The sequence below is a fragment of the Lemur catta genome, chromosome 3, assembly GCF_020740605.2.
Source record: "Lemur catta isolate mLemCat1 chromosome 3, mLemCat1.pri, whole genome shotgun sequence".
Lineage (NCBI taxonomy): Eukaryota > Metazoa > Chordata > Mammalia > Primates > Lemuridae > Lemur > Lemur catta.
This window is the reverse complement of record NC_059130.1, coordinates 37,341,875-37,364,485: the sequence shown is the minus strand read 5'-3', so window position 1 is coordinate 37,364,485 and position 22,611 is coordinate 37,341,875. Positions and strand designations below refer to the sequence as shown.

The window sequence follows — 22,611 nt, the reverse complement described above, 5'->3', positions numbered from 1 at the left end:
TTAACATTTATCCTTTGAGCAGCAAAAACAGCAGAATATAACATAAATATTTTTCTTCAGTTATCTAAATAGTTCTACTTGTGACTCAGGTTTGTTGCCATTTTTCTCTACTGAAGGCAGCAATGCCTATGTGCTTGGTAAACCCCTGTGGCAGTCCGTACTGCTGTTCACCAAGTACTTCCGGTTGTCTTTCCGGTGTGTTAGGATTGCATATTCCTTCCCCCCGAACTTAGGTGTGGTCATGTGACTTTTTTTGCCCACTTAAATGAGACCAGAAGTAACATGAAGCTTTAGCAGCTAATACATGTGCATAATTTGTTACATTACCTTTATCCTGCCGCAGCAACTGCAGAATCCCCGAGAAGGGGCCTTACTTAGCCTAAGACCCTAGGTAAGGACAGCCAGGACAGGGCCCTAGCCCCTCAGTTGACCTGCTCATGGACATGTAACATGTTTTATGCCACTAGGATTGTGGGGGTTATTAGACAAGCATAACCTAGCCTATCCTGATTAATATGTCTTCACCCCAAAACAGGGGCTTTGGTGGTAACTAAAGGAATATAAAATATTTAATTTCCTAATATTGGCCCAGTATGTTTTTTTCTTTCTTATGGAAATGTTGACTACACACAGCTTATATGAGATGACTATCATATAAAGAAAGTTACAATCTTTTTAATATACTATAAGATGTCCTTTCATCTACGGACAATAGAATTGTAAGTTTCTTGAATGTAGTTACCATCATCATTCATTCTTGTATTTTTTCATTTATTCAACAGACTTTCATTGAGTGCTCGTTATTTGCCAGGTGCAGAGTCGTGGGAGATGTTCAGGGAACTCTAGATAGTTTGGTGGAAGTGGCAGGAGACAAGCAGGGGCCAAAGACTGTAAAGCACTTTGTTCTTTAAAATCAGGATGCTTTAATGATTTCATAATGATCTATACTTAATTTTAGAATAGTTTAGCTACATTTAAAACTTAACTTTATTATAGCATATTTAAGACAACACAGACCAAATTTTAACACTTTAGACCACCAATACATTACCTTATACGACTTAGTTAACTCATTTAGAATGATGATCTTAGAATAAAGCTTCTTCTCTTCTCACTATCAGTATCTTTCAATTCCTCAGGGCCTTTGCACATGACATTATCTTTGCCTATTTTCCCCTAATTTAGGAAATCACTGGATGCCACTTATATTGAAATTGCCAACATCATCTTCATAGAAAGGAATATATTTGTGTATGTTATATTGTTGTGCTTTCAAAAATCTGCTAGTATAGTTAGAACCTTCTCTACCATAGCTAGTATAAAAACTATTTAAGAAATAAGATGTTAGGTACTATCAAAAGGTTTCATTATCCCAATTATCAGAGAAGAAAGAAATTTTCTCATTATATTACCAAGTGGTTTCAAGCAACTATTATGTACAAAATAAAAAATAAAAAAATTACAAGCTGGATTCTGTTTCAGGTCTTTATTATAAAAGTCTAAACACCTTTTGCAAAGACAGTGCAAAGGGTGAAAGGTTTCCTTCTGGTTCTCCCTCCCATCACTCTCTGCCTTTCATTCTAGGGATTCTTCAGCAAGCGCCTAAAGGGCTCCATCAAGAGGACCAAAAGCCAGTCAAAGCTAGACAGAAACACGAGCTTCCGGCTTCCGTCCCTTCGCAGTGCAGACGACAGGTAGGAAATTAACTTGATTAAAACAGATACAGCAGTTTCAGAGTGGATTTTGATAAGGCATTTTGGTCTTCTCTGACTTTACGTCAATGACAATGAGAAAGATCCAATACAAAATTTACTTGTCTTGCTCATATCAAGGCCAAGTACAAGATACTGCTCAATACCCAACAAGTTTAAGAATCTCATATTTGACAGTTTGTGGATACATAGGAACTAATTTAAGAATCAGTTGTGCTGTTTCTATAGAATCAAGTGCTAGTGGTCAAAGGTGTATCCTTTTTTGGTTTTTTTTTTGTTTGTTTGTTTGTTTGTTTGTAGAATGACTGTAAGGAATGATGATAGCTAAAATTGTTTGAATACTGTACTGGATGCTTCATACACATTTTCTCATTTAATCTTCAAAATAGCCCTATATGATAAATATTATTATCCCCATTTTATAGATGAGAAATCTGAAGCACAGAGAAGTTAAGTAATCTTGCCCAAAATCATACTGCTAGTAAATATCAAAAATGGTATTTGAACTTGGGTAGTTTGGCTCCAGAGTCCATGATCTTCACTGTTAGATTGTTCTGTATGTACAGAATATGGAATTGATCTTGTTGGTTGGCAGTTAAATCTAGAAGACACATAATGAAAAGGAAGCCTGCATTTCAATAATTAGGACTATCAGCTTGAGTAAACCTCAACTGTATAGCTCACTAAGGATAACATCCTTCTAAAATTGTTGAATGTGTGCTGACACACTTCTAATACTTTATGTCTTCATAATGTTCAAAATTTTGGAAATACTGCTTATTGTATTAGCACATCATTGCCATCACCAGTATTTATTGAGTGCTTACTTTGTTCCAGGTGTTTTAAATGTAGTCTCTCATGTTATGCAACAACCCTAGATACCACTATTATCGTCATTTTGTAGAGGAGGGAGAGTGACATGAAGAGACTGAGAAACTTAATCACAGTCACATTGCTAGTAAGTAGTGGAGCTTAGACTTGAACTGAAGTCTGCCTCTTACATTTGATACTCTTATTTATACTTCAGTTTTTTTTAGTAAGTGACATTATTTTCAGTTATCTGCCTAACAAATAGAAATGAAAGTTATAGATTTTCCAGGCAGAGAATTACTGTGCGTATTTTATAGATGAAGGAACTAGTCCCCCATAGGGAGTTGATGAGAGACTAATGCTTTATCAGCTCTTCCTGAACCGTATTAAAGATGCTCTGTGAAATTGGCAAGTCTGTCCAATTTGCAGTGTAATTGTATTGTTAATTATCTTTTATACCCCTTTGTTTTAAAATAATCATAAAAAACTGATTTTTTTTCATATTTTTCCTTAGTTTCCTATTATTCTATACTTTCCATCATTCCAGGAATTCAAAGCATTTCATAAATGTCTCAATATTATAGAATATTATTTTTCAAACCCATTTGAATTACAGAGGTTTCTTATACAGAAATTTTTCAAAAACTTTATTCTTCTTGTAGAAGAATGCATTCAGTAGACTTTGAATGTATTATAATTTTTAGAAAAACTGATCTTGCCTTTAGGTCATCTGAACACTCAGATAAATAGAGCTAAAGTGCAAGATATTAATCAGCTGAGTTCTTTGAATTGGTACTATTTTAGGTGTGACCAAATATTTTCTGAAGACTTCTGGTTTTCTTGCGTCATATATATCAATTGCTGAAGTCAGGCTACTACTTCCAAAATGGTATATGCTGTCTAAATTTAAGTAGCAAAACATTTCTAATCTTATATCCAATCTATAGAAACTCTAGTTAAACCTACTAGATAGCCCCTTTTTAGTTTTTAAGTTGTAAAGTAAAATACACATATTAATATATCTTTGTTGTTTGGGGGAAAAAAGTTTCAATGTAATATAAGTATATGAGAGTAAAACACTAAAGAGCCTCTTCATCTTCCCCATCTCCCTACATAAATAACCTCATTAATAGTTTGTGTATTTTCAGACTTCTGTAAAACTCCATACATAAATGCACTCGTGTTTGTTTTGTGTTTTTATATAAGTGGGATCATATTATACATATTACTCTAGGACTGTTTAGTGTAAATATTTTGTACTCTACATGTCAATACATGTTAATCTACATCATTCTTTTTAACAGCTACATTCTTAGTATGCTTACTATGTTTTTAACATAATGTACCTTCAGTTCTCTATTGATGGATATGTAAATTATTTCCCTTTTTTGATACAAAATAGGGATACAGTGAATGTTTTTGAACATGTATCCTTTTGTACCTATGTGACTAGGTCACATTTCAGAAGTAGAATTGCTTAGTATAGAGATTAAGCACATTATCACATCATCCTTCAAAAAAGTTACACTCATTTCCTTTCCTACCAACATATTAAGATTTCCTTTAATCCTTCAAACAACTTTTTTCATTTATCAACATGTTGGATGAATAGTAATAATAAATACTTATGGTATTTACCCTGTGCCAGACACTATTCTAAGTATTTTATGTAAACTCATTGTAATCATCACAACAGCCCTATGAGATAGTCACTGTCATTACCCCCATTTTGAAGATAAGAAAACTGAGACATGGAAATTTATAAATTACATGAGGTTACACAGCTTAGAAAATGGCAGAACTGAGGTTCATACCCAGGAAGATTGGCTCTAGAGTCCATATTCTTAACCTGTACCTTATAGTACCTCTCAAAAGAAAAGGAGGCTGAACATTTCTTTTTTTAGTTTGTATTTTTTTTAATACTTAATATATTGAACATCTTTTCACATTTTCTTTTTCTTTGACTTACCTATTCATTTCCTTTGCCTATTTTTCTATTGAGTTGTTTGTTCATTTTCTTATGATTTGGAATAGCACTTTTTAGTAGTTGGGATAGTAAGACACTATTATGCATGTTGCTAAAATTTTCTTCCAATCTGTTTCTTATGTTTTAAAATCATGTCTCCATTATATAGAAGTTTTATATTTTCCTTTGGTCCAATATGTCAGTCTTTTTGGCTTACCTGGTCAAATTTGACGGGAACACTGAACTCAAGAGGTCATGGATCTATTTCTCGTTAAATTATTCTTTATGATGCTGTGTAAATCACTTTTTCTCTCCCTTCTTCAAGAGAAAGAAATATTCTATCCCGAAGTATCCAGAAGATAATGAAGTAGAGATCATGATATTTTGAATTCTTCAAGGTTTTTGATAACCACAAACCTTATCTGTGCTCACATTTTTTAAAGATAAAATTGTTTTCATGAAGTGTGAGTTACTACTTTAAAATGGCAGAAAAACATTTTTAAATGAGTTAATTTCATCTAAAGAAAATTTACTACATATGGTAAGCTGTGTAAAATACCATAGGGTGTTTTAACATACAGACTTGGTTGATCGAAAAGATCCCATTGGCTCCAGGTCTGTCTCACCAATGATCTACAAGTCATAAACTTGATTTTGAGGGCCTGATGGAATTTGTTACCAGCGCTGCTATTGGGATCAATTTATAATGATCCTTAAATTCAGAATTTCCTTTGTTGGGTCACAGGCATAAGAAGTTAAATTTTGCCAAATAATTAGCATTTCTAAAATCCAAATTTCTTCATATATAGTAATTCATTCAATGTGTAATGGTTTTATACATGCCATGTGCTGCAGGGAATGTAGAGAACCAAAGACAAAGGCCTCAACCTCATGGAATCCAGTAAAGAGGTAAATCTCCAGGAGAATACAGTGTAGGTAAAGGTGAGATTGCTTCTTGTTGAGTAGATCAGGACAGACTGTAGAGGGCAGTAGCCTGTGAGTTGAACCTTAAAGAACATATGTAATTTGAACATAGAAAAATGCTTTTCTTGGAATGGAAATAATGAGCAAAAGCAGAGAATAGGAAATTATGGAACCTGAAGAGAAATACTGAATAGTTCATTGTATATACAGGGCAAGGTAGGAAATAAGTTTGGAAAGGTAAAGTTCCAGTTTTTAAGTTGATAGGTAAAAATCATTCTGCTTTTTCTTTTTTGTCTTAAAAATTACTCAGTATAAGAAGTAGAAATATGAACTCCATCTTTAATGAAACTAGGAGAAATTTGAATGATAGGTTACTTAATGTATCATTCTCAATTAGAGAACAATCAGATGTAGTTTCCTGCAAAAGGAACTTTTGAAAAGAAGTCTATCACTTAGGATTCAAATCAGCTGCTAATTAGGAGATACTCAAAATAGCAATGACTTAAACAAGGTAGTATTCTTTTATCCTCACATAAAAGAAGTCTGAAGGTGGGTAGTACAGTCCAAGTCTTCTTAGGATCTTCAAGGATTACTTTATGGACACAAGATAGCTACTACTGGAGCTCCAGCAATGACATCCATGTTTTAGACACCAGAAAAGAGGGACTCGGAAAAGGACACTTGCCTTCCTGCTAAGTTATCTCCCTTTAAAGCAATTTCCCTGAAACCACGTCCAGATGACTTCTACTTATGTCTCACTGCTACCTTTTTCGACATGGGAGGCTGGGAAGTTTTATACCTGGATACATTGTTGTCCCCAAGAATACAGGATTCTGTTCCTAAGGAAGGAGAGAGAGATGGCCATTGGTAAGGTAGCTAGCAGATTCTGCATAGAAGGAGGTTGATTTACCCACCTACCCCCAGAACTCTGGAAAGGTTCAGCTCCCACCAAATCCGAGAAGGGTAACAGCTAGGCCTTACACTTATCTCATAGCAGACTGGAGAAACTGAACGACCCCAGATAAAGAGACTCATAGATACTGACATTTGTGTTCCCCTATTAAAATCCCAGCTGGTAAGTTCATTCCTAAGTAAATCCAAAAGAAATGAAAACACATGTCCACACAAAAACTTGTACATGAATGTTCATAGGACCATTATTCATAATAGCCAAAAAGTGTTAACAACCCAAGTGTCTATCAACTGATGAATGAATATATAAAACATGATATTTCCATACAATACTTGTCAGCCATTAAAGGAAATAGAGTGTTGATACATGCAATATGTATGAACATTTTCAACCTTGAAAACATTATGCTAAATGAAAGAATCCAGTCACAAAAGACCACATATTGTATGATCCCATTTATATGAACTGCAAGTGCCCAGAATAGGCAAATCAATTTATAATCATCATGAAGTATCAGAACACTGAAGCTTAAAAAAAATCTTCTAGAAAGAAAAAATAGGTTACATACAAAAGAGTGTTGAGAGGAGGTTGACACTAGAATTCTCAGTAGAAATATTGAAAACCAGAAGTTAGTGGAACAATGACTTCAAAATTCTGAATGGAGATTATTTTCAACCCAATAGCCAATACCTCGGACAGTTCTTGAATGCCACAGTGAGGAGTTTGGATTCTAGCCTATAAGCAATGGGGGGGAGCCTTTAAACATTTTGAGCAAGGAAATAACCCAATCAGAATTGTGTTACGGATGGATTAATCCAGCAATGAAATTTCAGAAGACTTAGTTTGCAGAGACAAGTTAGCAAAAAGCTATCATAAGATATACTGAAGGCTCTAAGGAGGATAGTAGAGTGGAAATGGAGAGGCAGAGACAAGACAGGAGGAATATTTTAGAGGCAAAATTAATAGGAAGTCACAAAGTCATCATTGTTCCAAAGCCATCTAATCAGATAAGAGCCAGTAAGTGATTTTTTACAATCAACATTGGCAGCATTTTCACATTAAAGCCATGTCATGCAAGAGCGTGTTGGGACATAAGAAGACTCTGGTATTTCTGCCTTTCATTCATATGCACTTAAAACTAGGAAATGCTGAAAAACCGTGGTCATACTACATTGTTAGGCATTCCAAGATTCCAAATGCCTGTCACCTTGCTAACCTTGCTTTGGAAGTGCTACTTAAATTTACCAAACACTTGAGGTAAAGATAAGCATATGGAGTAGAATTTTCTCACCCCCTCCAAACATCCCTCAAATAAAAACCTTCATGGCAATGTTCTTAATTAAGACTCACTAACAAGACATGGTTTTAAAGTAGTCCACTTGTTCTTTGTCAGGAGATACCTGAAAGTAAATGTGATGCTCACTGGTAGGAGGAATCGTGGAATAATATACTCAGCCCTTGAGTTTCTCCTTACTAGAACTAATTTTTTAACTTTATATTTTGAAATTGTATATTCATAGAAAGTTGCAAAAATAGTACAGAGTCCTATAGACCTTTCGCCCAGCTTTCCCCAATAGTGACATCTTATAACTGTAATATAATATCAAAACCAGGTAATTGACACTGGTATAGTACTCTTAACTAGACTGCAGACTTTATTTAGTTTTCACCAATTTTCACATGCACTCATTTGTGTGTGTGTGTGTGTGTGTGTGTGTGTGTGTGTGTGTGTGGTTCTGTGCAGTTTAATCCTGTGTATAGATTTGTGTGACCATTACCATGATCAAATGAAGAACGGTTCCACTACCAGAAAAGAACTTCCTGTGCCACTCCCCTTCACAGTCACACTTGCCTCCCCACACCCATCCCTGTCCCTAAGCAACCACTAATTTGTTTTCCATCTCTATGGTTTTGTTATTTCATGAATACTGTATAAATGGAATTGTATAGTGTGTAACTGTTTGAAATTGGCTTTTTTTTTCACAAAACATGCCCTTGAGGTGTATCCAAATTGTTTGTTTTTTTAATTGCTGAGTAGTATTTCGTTGCATGGATGTACTAGAGTTTGTTTCACATTGATCCCTTGAAGGACATCTAGGTTGTTTCTAGTTTTTGCTATTATGAATAAAGCTACTGTGAACAATTACATACAGGTTTTTGTGTGAACATAAGTTTTCAGTTCCTTGGAGTAAATGCCCAAGTGTTGTATGGTATGTACATATTTATGTTTATAAGAAACTACCAAACTATTTTCCAGAGTGGCTATACCATTTTACATTCTTACAAGCAATATTTGCAGTAGTTTTTTTATGTCCCAAGAGATGTTTTTCGTATGTTTTCTTCTAGAAGTTTTATGATTTTAGCTTTTATATTTAGTCTATGATCCATTGAATCTGTGGTTGCTTTAAATAAAAGGTCTTGGTTCAGAATACCACTTCTCGGTATTCAGTGTAAGATATTAATCAAAACCACAAACTTGCCCTAGCCAAGATACAGGCAGTCTGCCTGCATTTGGAGAAAGAAGTATGGTAGACTACTTACTTCTCATCTGCTCTTCTCCTCCCAAGTATTAACCAAGGTTTTAGGTGCCCTCCAGGTTTGGGGGAAGGGGAAACAGAAAAGAAGGGAAAAGGGATAAGAAAGTTTTATTTAGTACTGCTATCTTAGCCTTCCATAACGTTCTCTGAGCCTGGCAGATGTTTAAAGCTGACTTTTCTCTCATGCGCCACTGCTTTCGAAACTCTTCAGAGATTTCTCATCCCTGAGGAGCTCTCATCAGGGATGAGAGCTTTCAGGTGCTCCCTTGCAAGTCATTCTAGAAAGGAGTTCTTGCTGCTTTGGTCTCTTCACCCCTGCACTCTTCTGGTCCACAGGAAATATCCACACATCCTTTGCCCTGACAACCTCTAGGAGTGCAGGCTGATGATTCAAAAGCATCAACACTCTTTTGCTATGCCACCAACAGTTAGTCATTTCTCATTATCTAGATTTCCCAGATGGAATCAAACCCAACCCTCTGCGTATCTTCTATTCATCTCCCTTGTGGGGAGTAGGAAGATGAACCTCATAACTCTCTCCAAAAATTAATCTCTCTCAAAATCTTTTCCCTTTTCCATTCTCTGACTTTTTTTGTTTTTTTTGAGGCAGGGTCTCACTCTATTGTCTGGGCTAGAGTTAGATAATATTAATAATCTTCATTAATATGTGTACTTGGATATAATGACCACTTCTTAGAAATTATTGGACTCTAGGCCATTAATTAATCAATACAATCTAGTTATAGATTATAAAGTTTTAAGTTCATTAGAATGCTTTGTCTTAATAGAAAAAGATGTTTCCACTCATTTATTCCTTCTGTCTTTGTAGTTTTCCATCAAAGAATGTATTTAAGAATAGCTTTCCTGATCTCAACCACATAAATAATTTACATTAAATGAACCAATAATGCATGTCATACCACTGTGAAAAAGCTCCATGTCTATAATCTTAGTCCTTCACATTTGTATAGTATTGCAGTTTATGAAATAGATGTGCAGCCATAGATTATTGCATTTTATTTTCACAATAAGTATGTGAGGTGTGGGAAAAGACATCATTATCCACATTTTACAAATGAGATAACTAAGTTTCAGAAAGAATAAATTATCTGCTCCATGTCACATAGCTAGTAAGTAGTTTGAGCTGACATGTATAATATATGTAGAGATTTTAGCTTCAAGTTGAGTGTTTTTTCCATCGTATTCTTTGTTGTATGTGTTGATAGGAATATTTACTTGCTGACAAAATAAGAAAGAAGGGGAAAACAAAGGTAAAAATCACATAAATACACACACACATACACACACACATACTCACAGCAACCTTTTTTTTTTTTCTTTTTTTTTGAGACAGAGTCTCACTCTGTTGCCCAGGCTAGAGTGCTGTGGCATCAGCCTAGCTCACAGCAACCTCCAACTCCTGGCCACAAGTGATCCTCCTGCTTCAGCCTCCCGAAGAGCTGGGACTACAGGCACATGCTACCACGCTGGCTGATTTTTCTATTCTTTGTAGGGACAGGGTTTCGCCTTGCTCAGGCTGGTCTTGAACTCCTGGCCTCAAGCAGTCCTCCCACCTCAGCCTCCCAAAGTGCTCTTAATAAGAGTAGAGGGTGGAAGGGCGAGATGGCTGACTAGACACAGGTAGTATGTGCCTCTTCCACCATTAATACTGCCACCTCCCACATTACACCAGCTCCTCAGGGGTGTGAGAGCCCACCCACACACCCAGCCCACTGTTCCAGCTGCTAGATTCTGAGCAGTACTTCCAGAATACTAAACAGATTCTCACATTTCAAACAGATCATCTAGGAGAGAACACTAGGATTCACCAGGGAAGTAACAGGAAGCACTAAAAATGGATAAGGAGAGGGTTCAGGGCAACTTGCCTTGCTAACAGCTGTTTGAAGCTCCAAGATTTGGGGAAAAACAATAAGAGAGAAGCCCCCAGGGCTCTCTCTCCTCACTAAGACAAGCTTTTATGGTCTAGGCTTCAAGAGACCCCCATCCTCAACCCATGCAGTTCTCAGGCCTACCATGGGGAGCTGCTTGAAGATTGCACAAAGACATTGTTCCAGAAAGGGAACTGACACAGAATCCCATAGATATCTGAGTCTACAGGAGCTTGAGCCAGGTGCCATTCTGAGAGCCTAGATACCAGAGAACTGCAGGTGCACCTGCATCCAATACACAACTTCAAGGAGGGATAGAGGAGCCCAGACACTCCCACACAGCCCTGGGAAGGTCCCCACCACCCTGCTGCAGGCTGCTCTTGAGACAGATATGAGTGGGCAGCATTTTCCAGTTTCTCAGCCATACTGCTTGCCTGGATAGGGCCTCAGCCTTTCTGGTCCCAGGTCCAAGGCACTATTTTGAAAGTGACACTAGGTTTCACCCTGTCCCCATCTGAGTTTGGGCTTGATAGGGCTACAGCCCCTGCCTGATGAGGGAGAGGCAGGGAAACTAGCCTTTCCAGCACTCATCTGAGACAGTGCTCACCCTCCTGCAACCAGCTGCTGTGGGACTGAGTCTTGAGCAAACTGCACTCCCCACAGTCTCCTGCCAGCACAGCCTGCCTGACAAGGGCCTCACCCTCTCTGGTCACAGGCCTAAGGCAACAGTTTGGGAGTTTAAAACTGAGCATTACCCCACCCTCAGGCAGCGTTCAGGCTGACACAGCTGCAGCCCCACCCAGTTGAAGAGATACAAGGAGCCCAAGCTCTCCTGCATACACCTTAGAGCAGTGCCCACCACCTTGCTATGGAGTCTCACAAGCAGACTGCACTCCCCACAGTTTATTGCCTATTCCACAAGCCCACATCAATCACCATTTTGAGAGTTTAGTGCTGGGCCATGCCCTGTCCTTGGGCTGAGTTCAAGGTGATGTGGCTGCAACCACAGCCTGGCCAGGAAGAGACAAAGGAGAACAAGTTCTCCTAAGCACACTTCAGACAATACCCACCACTCTGTTACAGGCTGCTGTGGGACTGGAGACTAGTCTGTTCAACCATTCCAGATACCAGTAACACCAACACAGTCCTAGTGGGTGGCTGCCATCTCCCACATCACACCAGCAACTCAGGGGTACAAGAACCCACCCACACACCCAGCCATCTGCTCCAATTACTAGGTTCTGAGCAAACCACCTGAAGGTCCAGGAATTGGCCCCCAGGACATCTTAACACTGCTGCCAGCATAAGCTGCTCTGGGCCCTGAAGTCAGGCAGACTCAATTCGCTTCTTTCACCGCTGGGGCCCAAGGAGTGGCTCAGCTGGTGTTCAAGTCCCCAGCAAAACTTCACCACAGCCTCAACTAATAAATTTTCCCCAAGCCAACAAGGAAATCACAGATACCACTAATCCTGTGTACTGCCTAAGAAATCATACAAAGACCACACTACTATAGGCACCCAATATCAAAGCCAAAGTGTCCTACATATATACATCTTCAGGAGAAAATTCTCCCCTTCAAAAGCAATTTCAAAAAATTGGAACAAGTGACTGCTGCATCAGATGCACAGATATCAACAGAAGGACACAGGAAATACGACAAAGCAAAGATATATGGCACCACCAAAGGACCACAACAATTGTCTAGCAATGAATTCCAATCAGAATGAATTCCTCATAATGCCAGATAAAGAATTCCAAATATTGATTCTGTAGAAGTTCAGGAGATGCAAGAGAAATCTGAAAACTAATACAAAGGAATCAGAAAATCAGTCCAGGAGATGAATGAGAAATTTACCAAGGAGATAGTAACAAAAACAAATTCTGGATCTGAAAAATTCATTGAAGGAAATACAAAACACATTTGAAAGTTTCAAAACCATAGACCAAGCAGAAGAAAGAATCTCAGAACTCAAGGATAGGTCTTTTGAAATAATCCAGTCAGACAAAAAAATAAGTAAAAACAAATTTAAATGAGTGAGCAATGCCTTTGTGACATCTGGGACTACATAAAGCAATTAAACCTATGAATTATCAGTATTCCAGAGGCAAAAGAGAAATCAAAAACTTTAGGAACCCTATTTGAGGAAATAATCAATGAAAACTTCCCAGGACTAGCCAGAAAGTTAAACAGTCAGATATAGGAGGCCCAATGATTCCCAGGCAAATACATTGCAGAAAGGACTTCACCATGGCATACTATAATCAGAATGACTAAAGTCAAAGTGAAAGAGAGAATTTTGAAATTAGCAAGAGAAAAGCATCTAGTTGCCTATAAAGAAAACCCCATCAGACTAACAGCAGACTTCTCAGCAGAAACTTTAGGCCAGAAGAGAATGGGATGGCATTTTCAAAGTGCTGAAAGAAAAAAAAAAAGAAACCTATAAGCCAAGAATTTTACATCCTGTAAAAAAGAAGCTTCATAAGTGAAGGAGAAATAAAGTCTTTCACAGAGAAGCAAATGCTGAGAGAATTCATCACCACTAGACCAGCCCTGCTTAAACAGAAACAAAAGGTCAATATTCACCATCACAAAAACTCAAAAATATAAAACTCGCAGGTCTTATAAATAACCACACAAAGGAGGAAGAGAAAGGAATTAAATGGCAACATGAATGAAGTTCCATAAACCACAAAGAGAAAAGGACAGAGGAAAAACACAAAAAAATTATAAAACAACTAGAAATCAACTAACAATATAACAAGAACAAAGCCTCACCACAAGTCAATACTAACCTTGAATAAATGGATTAAATGCTCCACTTAAAAGATATAGATGAGCAGAATGGATTTAAACAATGATTAAATTATATGCTGCTTACAAGAAACTCACCTTATCCATAAAGACACAGATAGACTGAAAGTAAAGGGGTGGAAAAAGATATTCATGCAAATGGAAATCAAAAATGAGCAGGAATAGCTGTAGTTACATCAGATAAAATTACTTTAAATCAAAAACAATAAAAATAGACAAAGAAAGTCATTATATAATGATAAAGGGATCAATTCAGTAACAGTATATAACAATGCTAAATATATATGCATCCAACATTGGAGCACCCAGATTCACAAAACAGATATTACTAAACCTAAAGAAATAGATAGATAGCAGCACAATAATAGTGAGAGACTTTAACACCCCACTCACAGCACTAACAGATCATTAAGACACAAAGTCAACAAAGAAATATTGAATTTCAATTGAACTTTAGATCAAATGGACTTAACAGACCTTAAGAGAAAATTCCACCCAATAACTACAGAATATACATTCTTTCCATCAGCACATGGAACATTCTCCAAGATAGACCAACCGCCTTTTAGGCCACAAAACAAAACTTAACAAATTTTTTAAAAATTGAAATCATATCAAGTATCTTCTCAGACCACAGCAGAATAAAGCTAGCAAGCAATATAAATAGGAACTTCAGAAGCTGTACCAACATATGGAAATTCAACAACATGCTCCTGAATGATCACTGGGTCAATGAAGAAATAAAGATGGAAATTTTAAAATATTTTGAAACAAATTAAAATGAAAGCATAACATATCAAAAGCTGAGGGATATAGCAAAACATTGCTAAGAGGGAAGTTTATAGCATTAAATGCCAACGTCAAAAAAGTAGAAAGATCACAAATTAACACCCTAACATTACACCTCAAGGAACGAGAAAAACAAGAACAAACTAAACCCAAAGTTAGCAGAAGAAAAGAAATAATAAAGATCAGAGCAGAACTAAATAGAGACCAAAAAAATACAAAGAATCAACAAAACAGAAAGTTAGTTCTTTAAAAAGATAAATAAAATTGATAAACCATTAGCTAGACTAACCAAGAAGAAAGAAAATCCAAATAAAAGTAATCAGAAATGGAAAAGGAGACATTACAGCTGATACCAAAGAAATACAAAAGATCATCAGAAACTATGTTGAACAACTATATACTCACAAACTAGAAAACCTCAAGAAAATGATTGAATTCCTAAAAGCATACAACCTCCTGAGATTGAACCAGGAAGAAACAGAACTCCTGAGTAAACCAATAACAAGTAGCAAGATTGAGTCAGTAATTTAAAATATCCCAACCAAAAATAGCTCAGAACCTAATGGATTCAAAGCCAAATTCTACCAGACACACAAAGAAGAACTGGTGCCAATCCTACTAAGACTGTACCAAGAGATCAAGAAGTAGGGGAATCCTCCCTAACTCATTCTACAAAGCTAGTATCACCATGGTACCAAAGCCAGGAAAGGATGCAACAAAAAAAGAAAACTACAGACTAATATCTCTAATGAAGATAGACATAAAAATCCTCAGCAAAATACTAGCAAACCAACTCCAACAGCACATCAAAAATATAATTCACCACAATCAAGTGGGTTTCATCTCAGGGATAGATGATGGTTCATCATACATAAGTCAATAAATGTGATTCACTACATAAACAGAAGTAAGAACAGAAATCATATGATCATCTCAATAGATGCAGAAAAAATATTCAATAAAATTCAGCATTTCTTCATGATAAAAACCCTCAAAAAAACTCAGCATAGAAGAAGCATACCTTAAAATAATAAAAGCCATACATGACAAATCCACAGGCAACATGATACTGAATGGGGAAAAACTGAAATAATTCCCCGTGAGAACTGGAACAAGACAAGGATGCCCACTGTCACCACTTCATCCATACTAGAAAAGAAGAAATCAAATTATGTCTGTTTGCTGTTGATATGATCTTGTACATAAAAAACCCCAAGGACTCTTCCAAAACACTCCTAGATTTGATACACAAATTCAGCAAAGTCTCAGGTTATAAAATCAATGTATAAAAATCAGTAGTATTTCTATACACCAACAATGAACAAGCTGAGAACCAAATCAAGAACTCAATCTCATTTATAATGGCTGCAAAAAACAATGCCTAGGAATAAATTTAACCAAGGAGGTGAAAGATCTCTACAAGGAGAACTATAAATCACTGATAAAATAAATCATAGACAACACAAACAAATGGAAAAACCTCCCATTCTCATGGACGGGGAGAATCAGTATTGTGAAAGCAATCAGTACAATTCCTATCAAAAATACCAAAATGATTTTTCACAGAATTAGAAAAAACAATTCTAAAATTTATATGGAACTGAAAATAAGCCCAAATAGCCAAAGCACCCCTAAGCAAAAAGAACAAAACAGAGGCATTACATTACCTGACTTCAAATTACACTATAAGCCTGTAGTAATGAAAACAGCATGGTATTGGTATAAAAGTAGACACATCAATCAATGGAACAGAACAGCAAACCCAGAAATAAAACCCATATACCTACAACCAACTGATCTTCAACAAAGAAGACAAAAACACACACTGGGGAAAGAATATACTATTCAATAAATAGTGCTGGGAAAATTGGAGAGCCACAGGCAGAAGAATGAAACTGGATCCCTATCTCTCACCACATACAAAGGTTAACTCAAGATGGATTAAAGACTTAAATGTAAGACCTGAAACAATAAAAATCCTAGAAGAAAACCTAGGAAAAGCTCTTCTAGACATTGGCCTGGCAAAGAATTTATGACTAAGACCCCAATAGCAAATTCAATAAAAACAAAAATAGACAGATGGGACTTAAACTAAAAAGCTTCTGCACTGCAAGAGAAATAATCAAAGAGTTAATAGGCAGCCTACAGAATGGGAGAAAATATTCGCAAACTATGTGTCCAACACAGGACTCATACCCAAAATCTACAAGGAACTCAGCAATAAAGAAACAAAAAACCCCATTGAAAATTGGACGAATGACATGAACAGGCATTTTTCAAAAGAAGATATACAAATGCTTAATATCACTAATCATCAAGGAAATGCAGATTAAAACTATGATGAGATACCACCTTACCCCTGTCAGAATGGCCATTGTTAAAAAGTCAAAAAAACAATACATGTTGACCTGGATACAGTTAAAAGGGAACACTTATACACTGTTGCTGGGGATACAAATTAGTACAACCTTTGTGGAAAACAGTGTAGAGATTTCTCAAAGAATTAAAAGTAGATTTACCATTCGATCCTGCAATCCCACTACTTTGTATCTACCCAGAGGAAAAGAAATCACAGCACAATCTACAGAAAGATACGGGATTAACCTAAGTGTCCATCAATGATGAGTGAATAAAGAAAATGTGGTATATCTATACCATGGAGTGAATATGACTCAGTGAAAACAAAGAATGAAATAATGTCTTTTTCAGCATCTTGGACGGAACTGGAGGCCATTACCTTAAGTGAAGTAACTCAGGAACAGAAAAACAAATGCCACATGTTCTCACTTATAAGTGGGAGCTAAACTGTGGCTACGCAAGAGCATACAGAGTGGTATAATGGACATTGGAGACTCACAAGGGAGGAAGGTGGGAGGTGGTGAGGGATGAAAAGTTACCTATAAGTACAATGTACACTATTCAGGTGTTGGCTACACCAGAAGCCCAGACTCCACTATACAATATATTCATGTAATGGAATTCAACCCCCTAAATTTATTAAAATAAAAATAAATAAAAGGAATAGAATACTATACAATAATAATTAATGAGTGAATTCATGTTCATAATATTTCTACAATTTGGAAAAATATAAAGCTGACTCCCTACCATATTCCTTTCATCTCTCCTTCTCCCTCACCAAAAAAATCCAAATGGATTGGATGAAAAATAAAAAGCACTGAAGGAAAATATAGCTGATTTCTTATGATCTTGAATGAAAACCCTTTCTAAGCATAAACTCAGGGAAAATAATTACAAATATGATAGGGAACTATTAATAATTTACTTAATATACAAAATGTTCACATATCGGTTACGAACAATTAGAAAAATGCTTTAAGAACAAAAATAGCAGTAATTCACAGAAAAGGGAAGCAAGATTTCCAATAAACATATATAAATGTCCTCAACTTCATAATTAAAGAAATGCATACTAAAGCAATAATGAAATAGTATTTTTTTACCAATTATATTGGCAAGTTTTTGAAGTTCAGCCACAAACCATGTTGGTGGTATCATGTAGAAATGTACATTGTGTTGTTAAGTGTTTAAATTGATGCCATCTTTGCAGAGGGTAATTTAGGCATATCAAAAATATAAACAAATGTCCTTTCATCTAGCAATTTCACAGCTGGAAATTTAAAGTATGAATATGTGCGTATGGGCATAAAGGTACATATACTAAGATATGCTTGGAACTTTGGTGCTAATCACAAAAAAGGAAAAAAGAAAAAACTTAGATGCTCATCAGGGACTAGTTAGGACTATGTAGTCATTAAAAAGAGATAAGTGGCCAGGTACAGTGGCTCATGCCTATAATCCTAGCACTTTAGGAGACCGAGGTGGGAGGATCACTTTGGGTCCAGGAGTTTGAGAACAGATTGGGCAACATTGTGAGACACTTTATCTACAAAATTTTTTTTAAAAAATTAACTTGAGTGTGGTGGTACACACCTGTAGTCCTAGCTACTTGGGAGACTGAGGCAGGAGGATTGCTAGAGCCCAGAAGTTTGAGGTTTCAGTGAGCTATAATCACACCACCGCACTCTTTTTAAACAGTACAAGACCCTGTCTCAAAAAAATAAATAAAAAGAGGCAAGTATATCTATATGTTCTAATATGGACAGAAGTTTAAAATATATTCTTAAAGTATGGTAGCATCCCATTTGTGATAAACAGAATATATAAATATATACTTATATTTGTTATAATATAAATATTTACTGTATAATATATAAATATATATTTGTATATAAGTATGTTACATATATGCATTTTAAATATATATTATATAAATATATTAATATATAATAAATATTATGCTACATATTATATAATTTATATAACCATATACTTATATATAGTTGCCTAAGTATAAAACATTTCTGGGAGGGTTTACAAAAATTGTTAATGACATTTTCTTTGGGAGGTTGTGGGAGGTACCTGCAGTTTTATTCTTTACCTTTTATTACTTTTGGACTCTTAGAATTTTTTACCAAGAGCATTTATCACTTTATTGTTTAAGGAAAAAATTTAAAAGTGATTAATTTTTTAAAAAACCCTATTTCAACCCCATGTCTCCTCTAGCTGTTTTACTGTTGTCACTCCTTCACAATCAGACTTGTTGAGTTAGTCGCCACGGTCTTACATCCTATTCGTTTTTTCAACCTACTGCAATCTCATTTTTGTCCTCATCTTTTCACTGAAACTCCTCTTGCCAAAGTCTCTACCTCTCAATTCCTAAATTCAGTGGCTGCTGGTAATCTTTTAGCACACTTGGTCTTCTGACAATCTACCCTTCTTGAAATCTCTCTTCCTTGAGCTTATATGATAACTTGAGCCTCCTGATTTTCCTTCTGTCTTTCAAATTCCTCAGTCTCTTTTATCAATTTTGTAGAGTAAATGTTGACATTCTTCAGGTTATTTTCTTAGGGTGTTTTCTCAGTCTGCATGTTCTTTTGCAGTATTCACATCTGCCCTGACAGAAATCTCAGACTCAACTTGTACAAAACTTGGTTTCATTTCCACTCTCACCTCAACCAGCATTGCCTCTTATATCCTGTCTCTGTGATGTACATCACCATCTTTTTAGCCAGGGGTTCAAACCAGAAATGATAAGTCATCCTTTACTCTGTCCTTCATGCTTCCAACATTCCAATCCTCAAGGCTTATTTATATCCTAAGTATCTTTCAACTCCATCCATTTCTTCCCCATTTCTGCTAGTCTACATCATGATCTTTACTCAGAGTACTACCATAATCAATGAACTAGTCTCTAGTCTTTAATCTTTTCTCTCTGCTCTCTGTCTACCCCTCTTTTTCTCCATTCCTTAGCCAAGAAGTTTTATTGAGACACACATCTGATCATATCATTCTCGCTCTACCACCCAAAACCTTTCTATGTCCATCCACTGGTCTTATGATCAAATGAAGTGCCTACACATGACTACAAGTCCATGATCGCCCTCAAACCTTATTATTCGCCATCCTCTCTTCTCCCAGCCTCCCCCTTCCCAATGTCCACATTATACCAAAGCCACACTGCTGAATTTCTTTCAGCATCTCAACACCTCAGCCTTGCACACACTCACCACAGGCCTTTTCAGATGCTCATTCCCTCTAGATCTCTCAGCACTTCCACACCTACATATAGTGAAATCCACTTCATCCTTAGGATTAAAACTTCACATTACTTTTTTCTCTAAGAAACCTTCTCTGAACCCCCAACTTAAGATCACCTACCAAATGCTCACAGAGGCTCTTTTGCATCCTTTTTCATAAGTCTAATCACATCGGCAGCAGTCCCCAACCTTTTTGGCACTAGGGACTGGTTTCATGGACTGGGGGCTGGGGGAGGATGTGGATGGCAAGTGATAGGGAGTGGCTGTAGATAAAGATGAAGCCTTGCTAGCTCGCTGCTCACCTCCTGCTTTGTGGCCCACTTCCTAACAGGCCATGGACCAGTACCAGTCTGCAGCCCAGGGTTGGGGACCACAGATACTGGGTCGTTAATGCACTAGAGTCCAAATTGTGTGTGAGTACTAGGACCATGACTTTCTTCTTCACCTTTGTATTCCTTGCATCCACTTCTAGTGTGGTGCCTGACACATAACACATACCAAGTAATTGTTGGATAGATAGATAGATTCATACATGTATTCATTTATTCAATCAAGTGAAAACCTAGTGGGAAAGCAAATAGTGATGAGTTTAGGAATTATAAAGAACTCAATATTATTGAACTTTACCAGTTCTTTCCTCTTTTATCCTTCTTTCACCCATAGCTTAATTTTATGGCAATTATAAAGTCTAGCAACTGAATTCAGAAAAAGGGAAAGAAAAGTTAGTCTTTCCACTCATTCTTTAACTAGTAAGTGTGTTAATTGAGTTGGGTTACAAGTATGGTTTGGTTTAGTTTCTGTTTTTTAAAATTCAATATAGTTGTGTTTATATTTAATTTGTTTAATAGGTACTAGTAGATTTTATTTCATTTCCAATTTATGGACCAAATAAAAGATGTGTTAGAACATGGTATGGTTTCTGTAAAGAAATTGTTCCCTAGCGTCTGTCATATTGGAGGCAAATTGAATTTTCCACCCACTAGAACATGTTTTAATATTTATAATCTAGTCTTCCTTCTGTGTCCAGCTTCATTGTATGTATACATGTATATGTACCAAAGTAGGTGTGGATGTTATTTTTGTTGATGTTGATAAATTTCCTTTCCATGAGTTTGTTCATTTTAAGTGACAACTCAGGTTGACAAATACACTTCTTTGTCATTAGCAGCTGGGTTCATTAGACCATCCTATCTAGAGGCTGAAAGTAGGAAAGATCTGCAGGATATGTATGATTCCATAAATAGCTTTTAGTGTGAGTGGTTGTGTGAGTGGTATATACTGTTGATATGTCTATTAAAGTATATTTAAGCTAACATAAAAATTAGTGAGTAACATAAAGCGGTAGGGACTGGCTTTAACTGCAGCCAATAAACTGGTGCAGCCCATGCTGTCAGGATCCTCAGGGAGGACACATTTTTAGCAAATAAACAGAACTCTGCTGAATGAGCTCAAATTTCTTTTTCTTTTTTTAATCCAGGGAGGGAAACCTTTAAAATTATAATACAGAAAAGTATCTGTGCTTTCAAACCAAAAACATCACTTGGATGTTTTCAAAAGATGCCTGATTGGAAAACAATAAAATCTGGGGAGCAGGTAAAGCTACATTTTTCTCAAAGTGAGACCTCAGATGCAATTTTTAAAAACCTGATTAGATACTATGTAAATTTGTTGGTAGAGTATTAGGAGACCCAATTTTGTTAATTACTACCTGGGAGATTTTCAAACAAGATGAGAAATGCACACTGGCCAACACAAGGGTGTGCTGCTGCTGCACCCCGCTTGCGGGCTGAGCTGTCTCCTCAGGAACTCAGGGAAGCAGTTGGGAATCATAACTGCCAAGCCAAGCAAAACTCACCTGTACTGGAGTCCAGGATTTTGTGTGGCAATAAGCATTTTTAATTAAAAGTTCCTAAATTTGGAACTGAATCTGTAAACATGTGGCAGATTGAGTTAGCACTTCCAAACATCATTGGAGCTATGGGGTATTATGTGGCTTTTTTAAAAACTGGATGGTTAAGCTAAGAAAATCTAGCTGTGTTTTACTTAAAATTACACTAATCAGAGTTCTTGTACTCTTTTTTTTCTTCATCAGTGTATCTGCTGTTGTGTGTGTTGGCTCCCCCTCCTCCAGCCCTTCACTTTTATCTCTTAAGACTGATTTCAGATAGGGATAAGGATTAAAGCAATATAATATTCATTCACTGTGGTGAGTAATAGAAAGCCTCTACTGCCTTGTAGTTTATTCCTTAAATAGGTCAGAAGCAGCAGGTCATCTTCATCAGCAAAGCAATTAGATTTTTAACCCTTACCTATCACATTGCTAGAGGTCTGAGAGCTTACACAGAAATCAAGGTTGTCTGTTGACCCTAACAAAAATGTAAATGTACTTTCTTAATAAGAAGTAAAATTACCTCTGGAAAGCAATTTCCCAAGTAAATCGAGAAACAGTCATATTGGAGCCCTGAGTTATTCTTATGTGATGTTTGGGACAGTGGGGAAGAAGAGGGAGCAGTCCGGGAGAGAACCTGGTCGGTAGTCAAAGGACTCACAATGTCCACTTCCAAGGCTTTGGATGAAGGCCATTGTCAGATCAGACTGAGCATAGTTATTTTAGACTTATTCTTCTCCCAACAAATCC

General features: G+C 36.5%; 1 protein-coding gene across 3 annotated transcripts in view; it reads left to right on the top strand.

Annotated features, from left to right (window-relative positions):
* Positions 1 to 22,611, top strand: part of RASAL2 (RAS protein activator like 2) — a 358,050-nt gene that overhangs the window by 290,140 nt on the left and 45,299 nt on the right. For all 3 annotated transcript variants that reach the window (XM_045547280.1, XM_045547282.1, XM_045547283.1), the window contains one exon: positions 1,585 to 1,694. In XM_045547280.1, the coding sequence (XP_045403236.1) occupies positions 1,585 to 1,694 (110 nt within the window). The remainder of the gene's footprint in view (positions 1 to 1,584; positions 1,695 to 22,611) is intronic.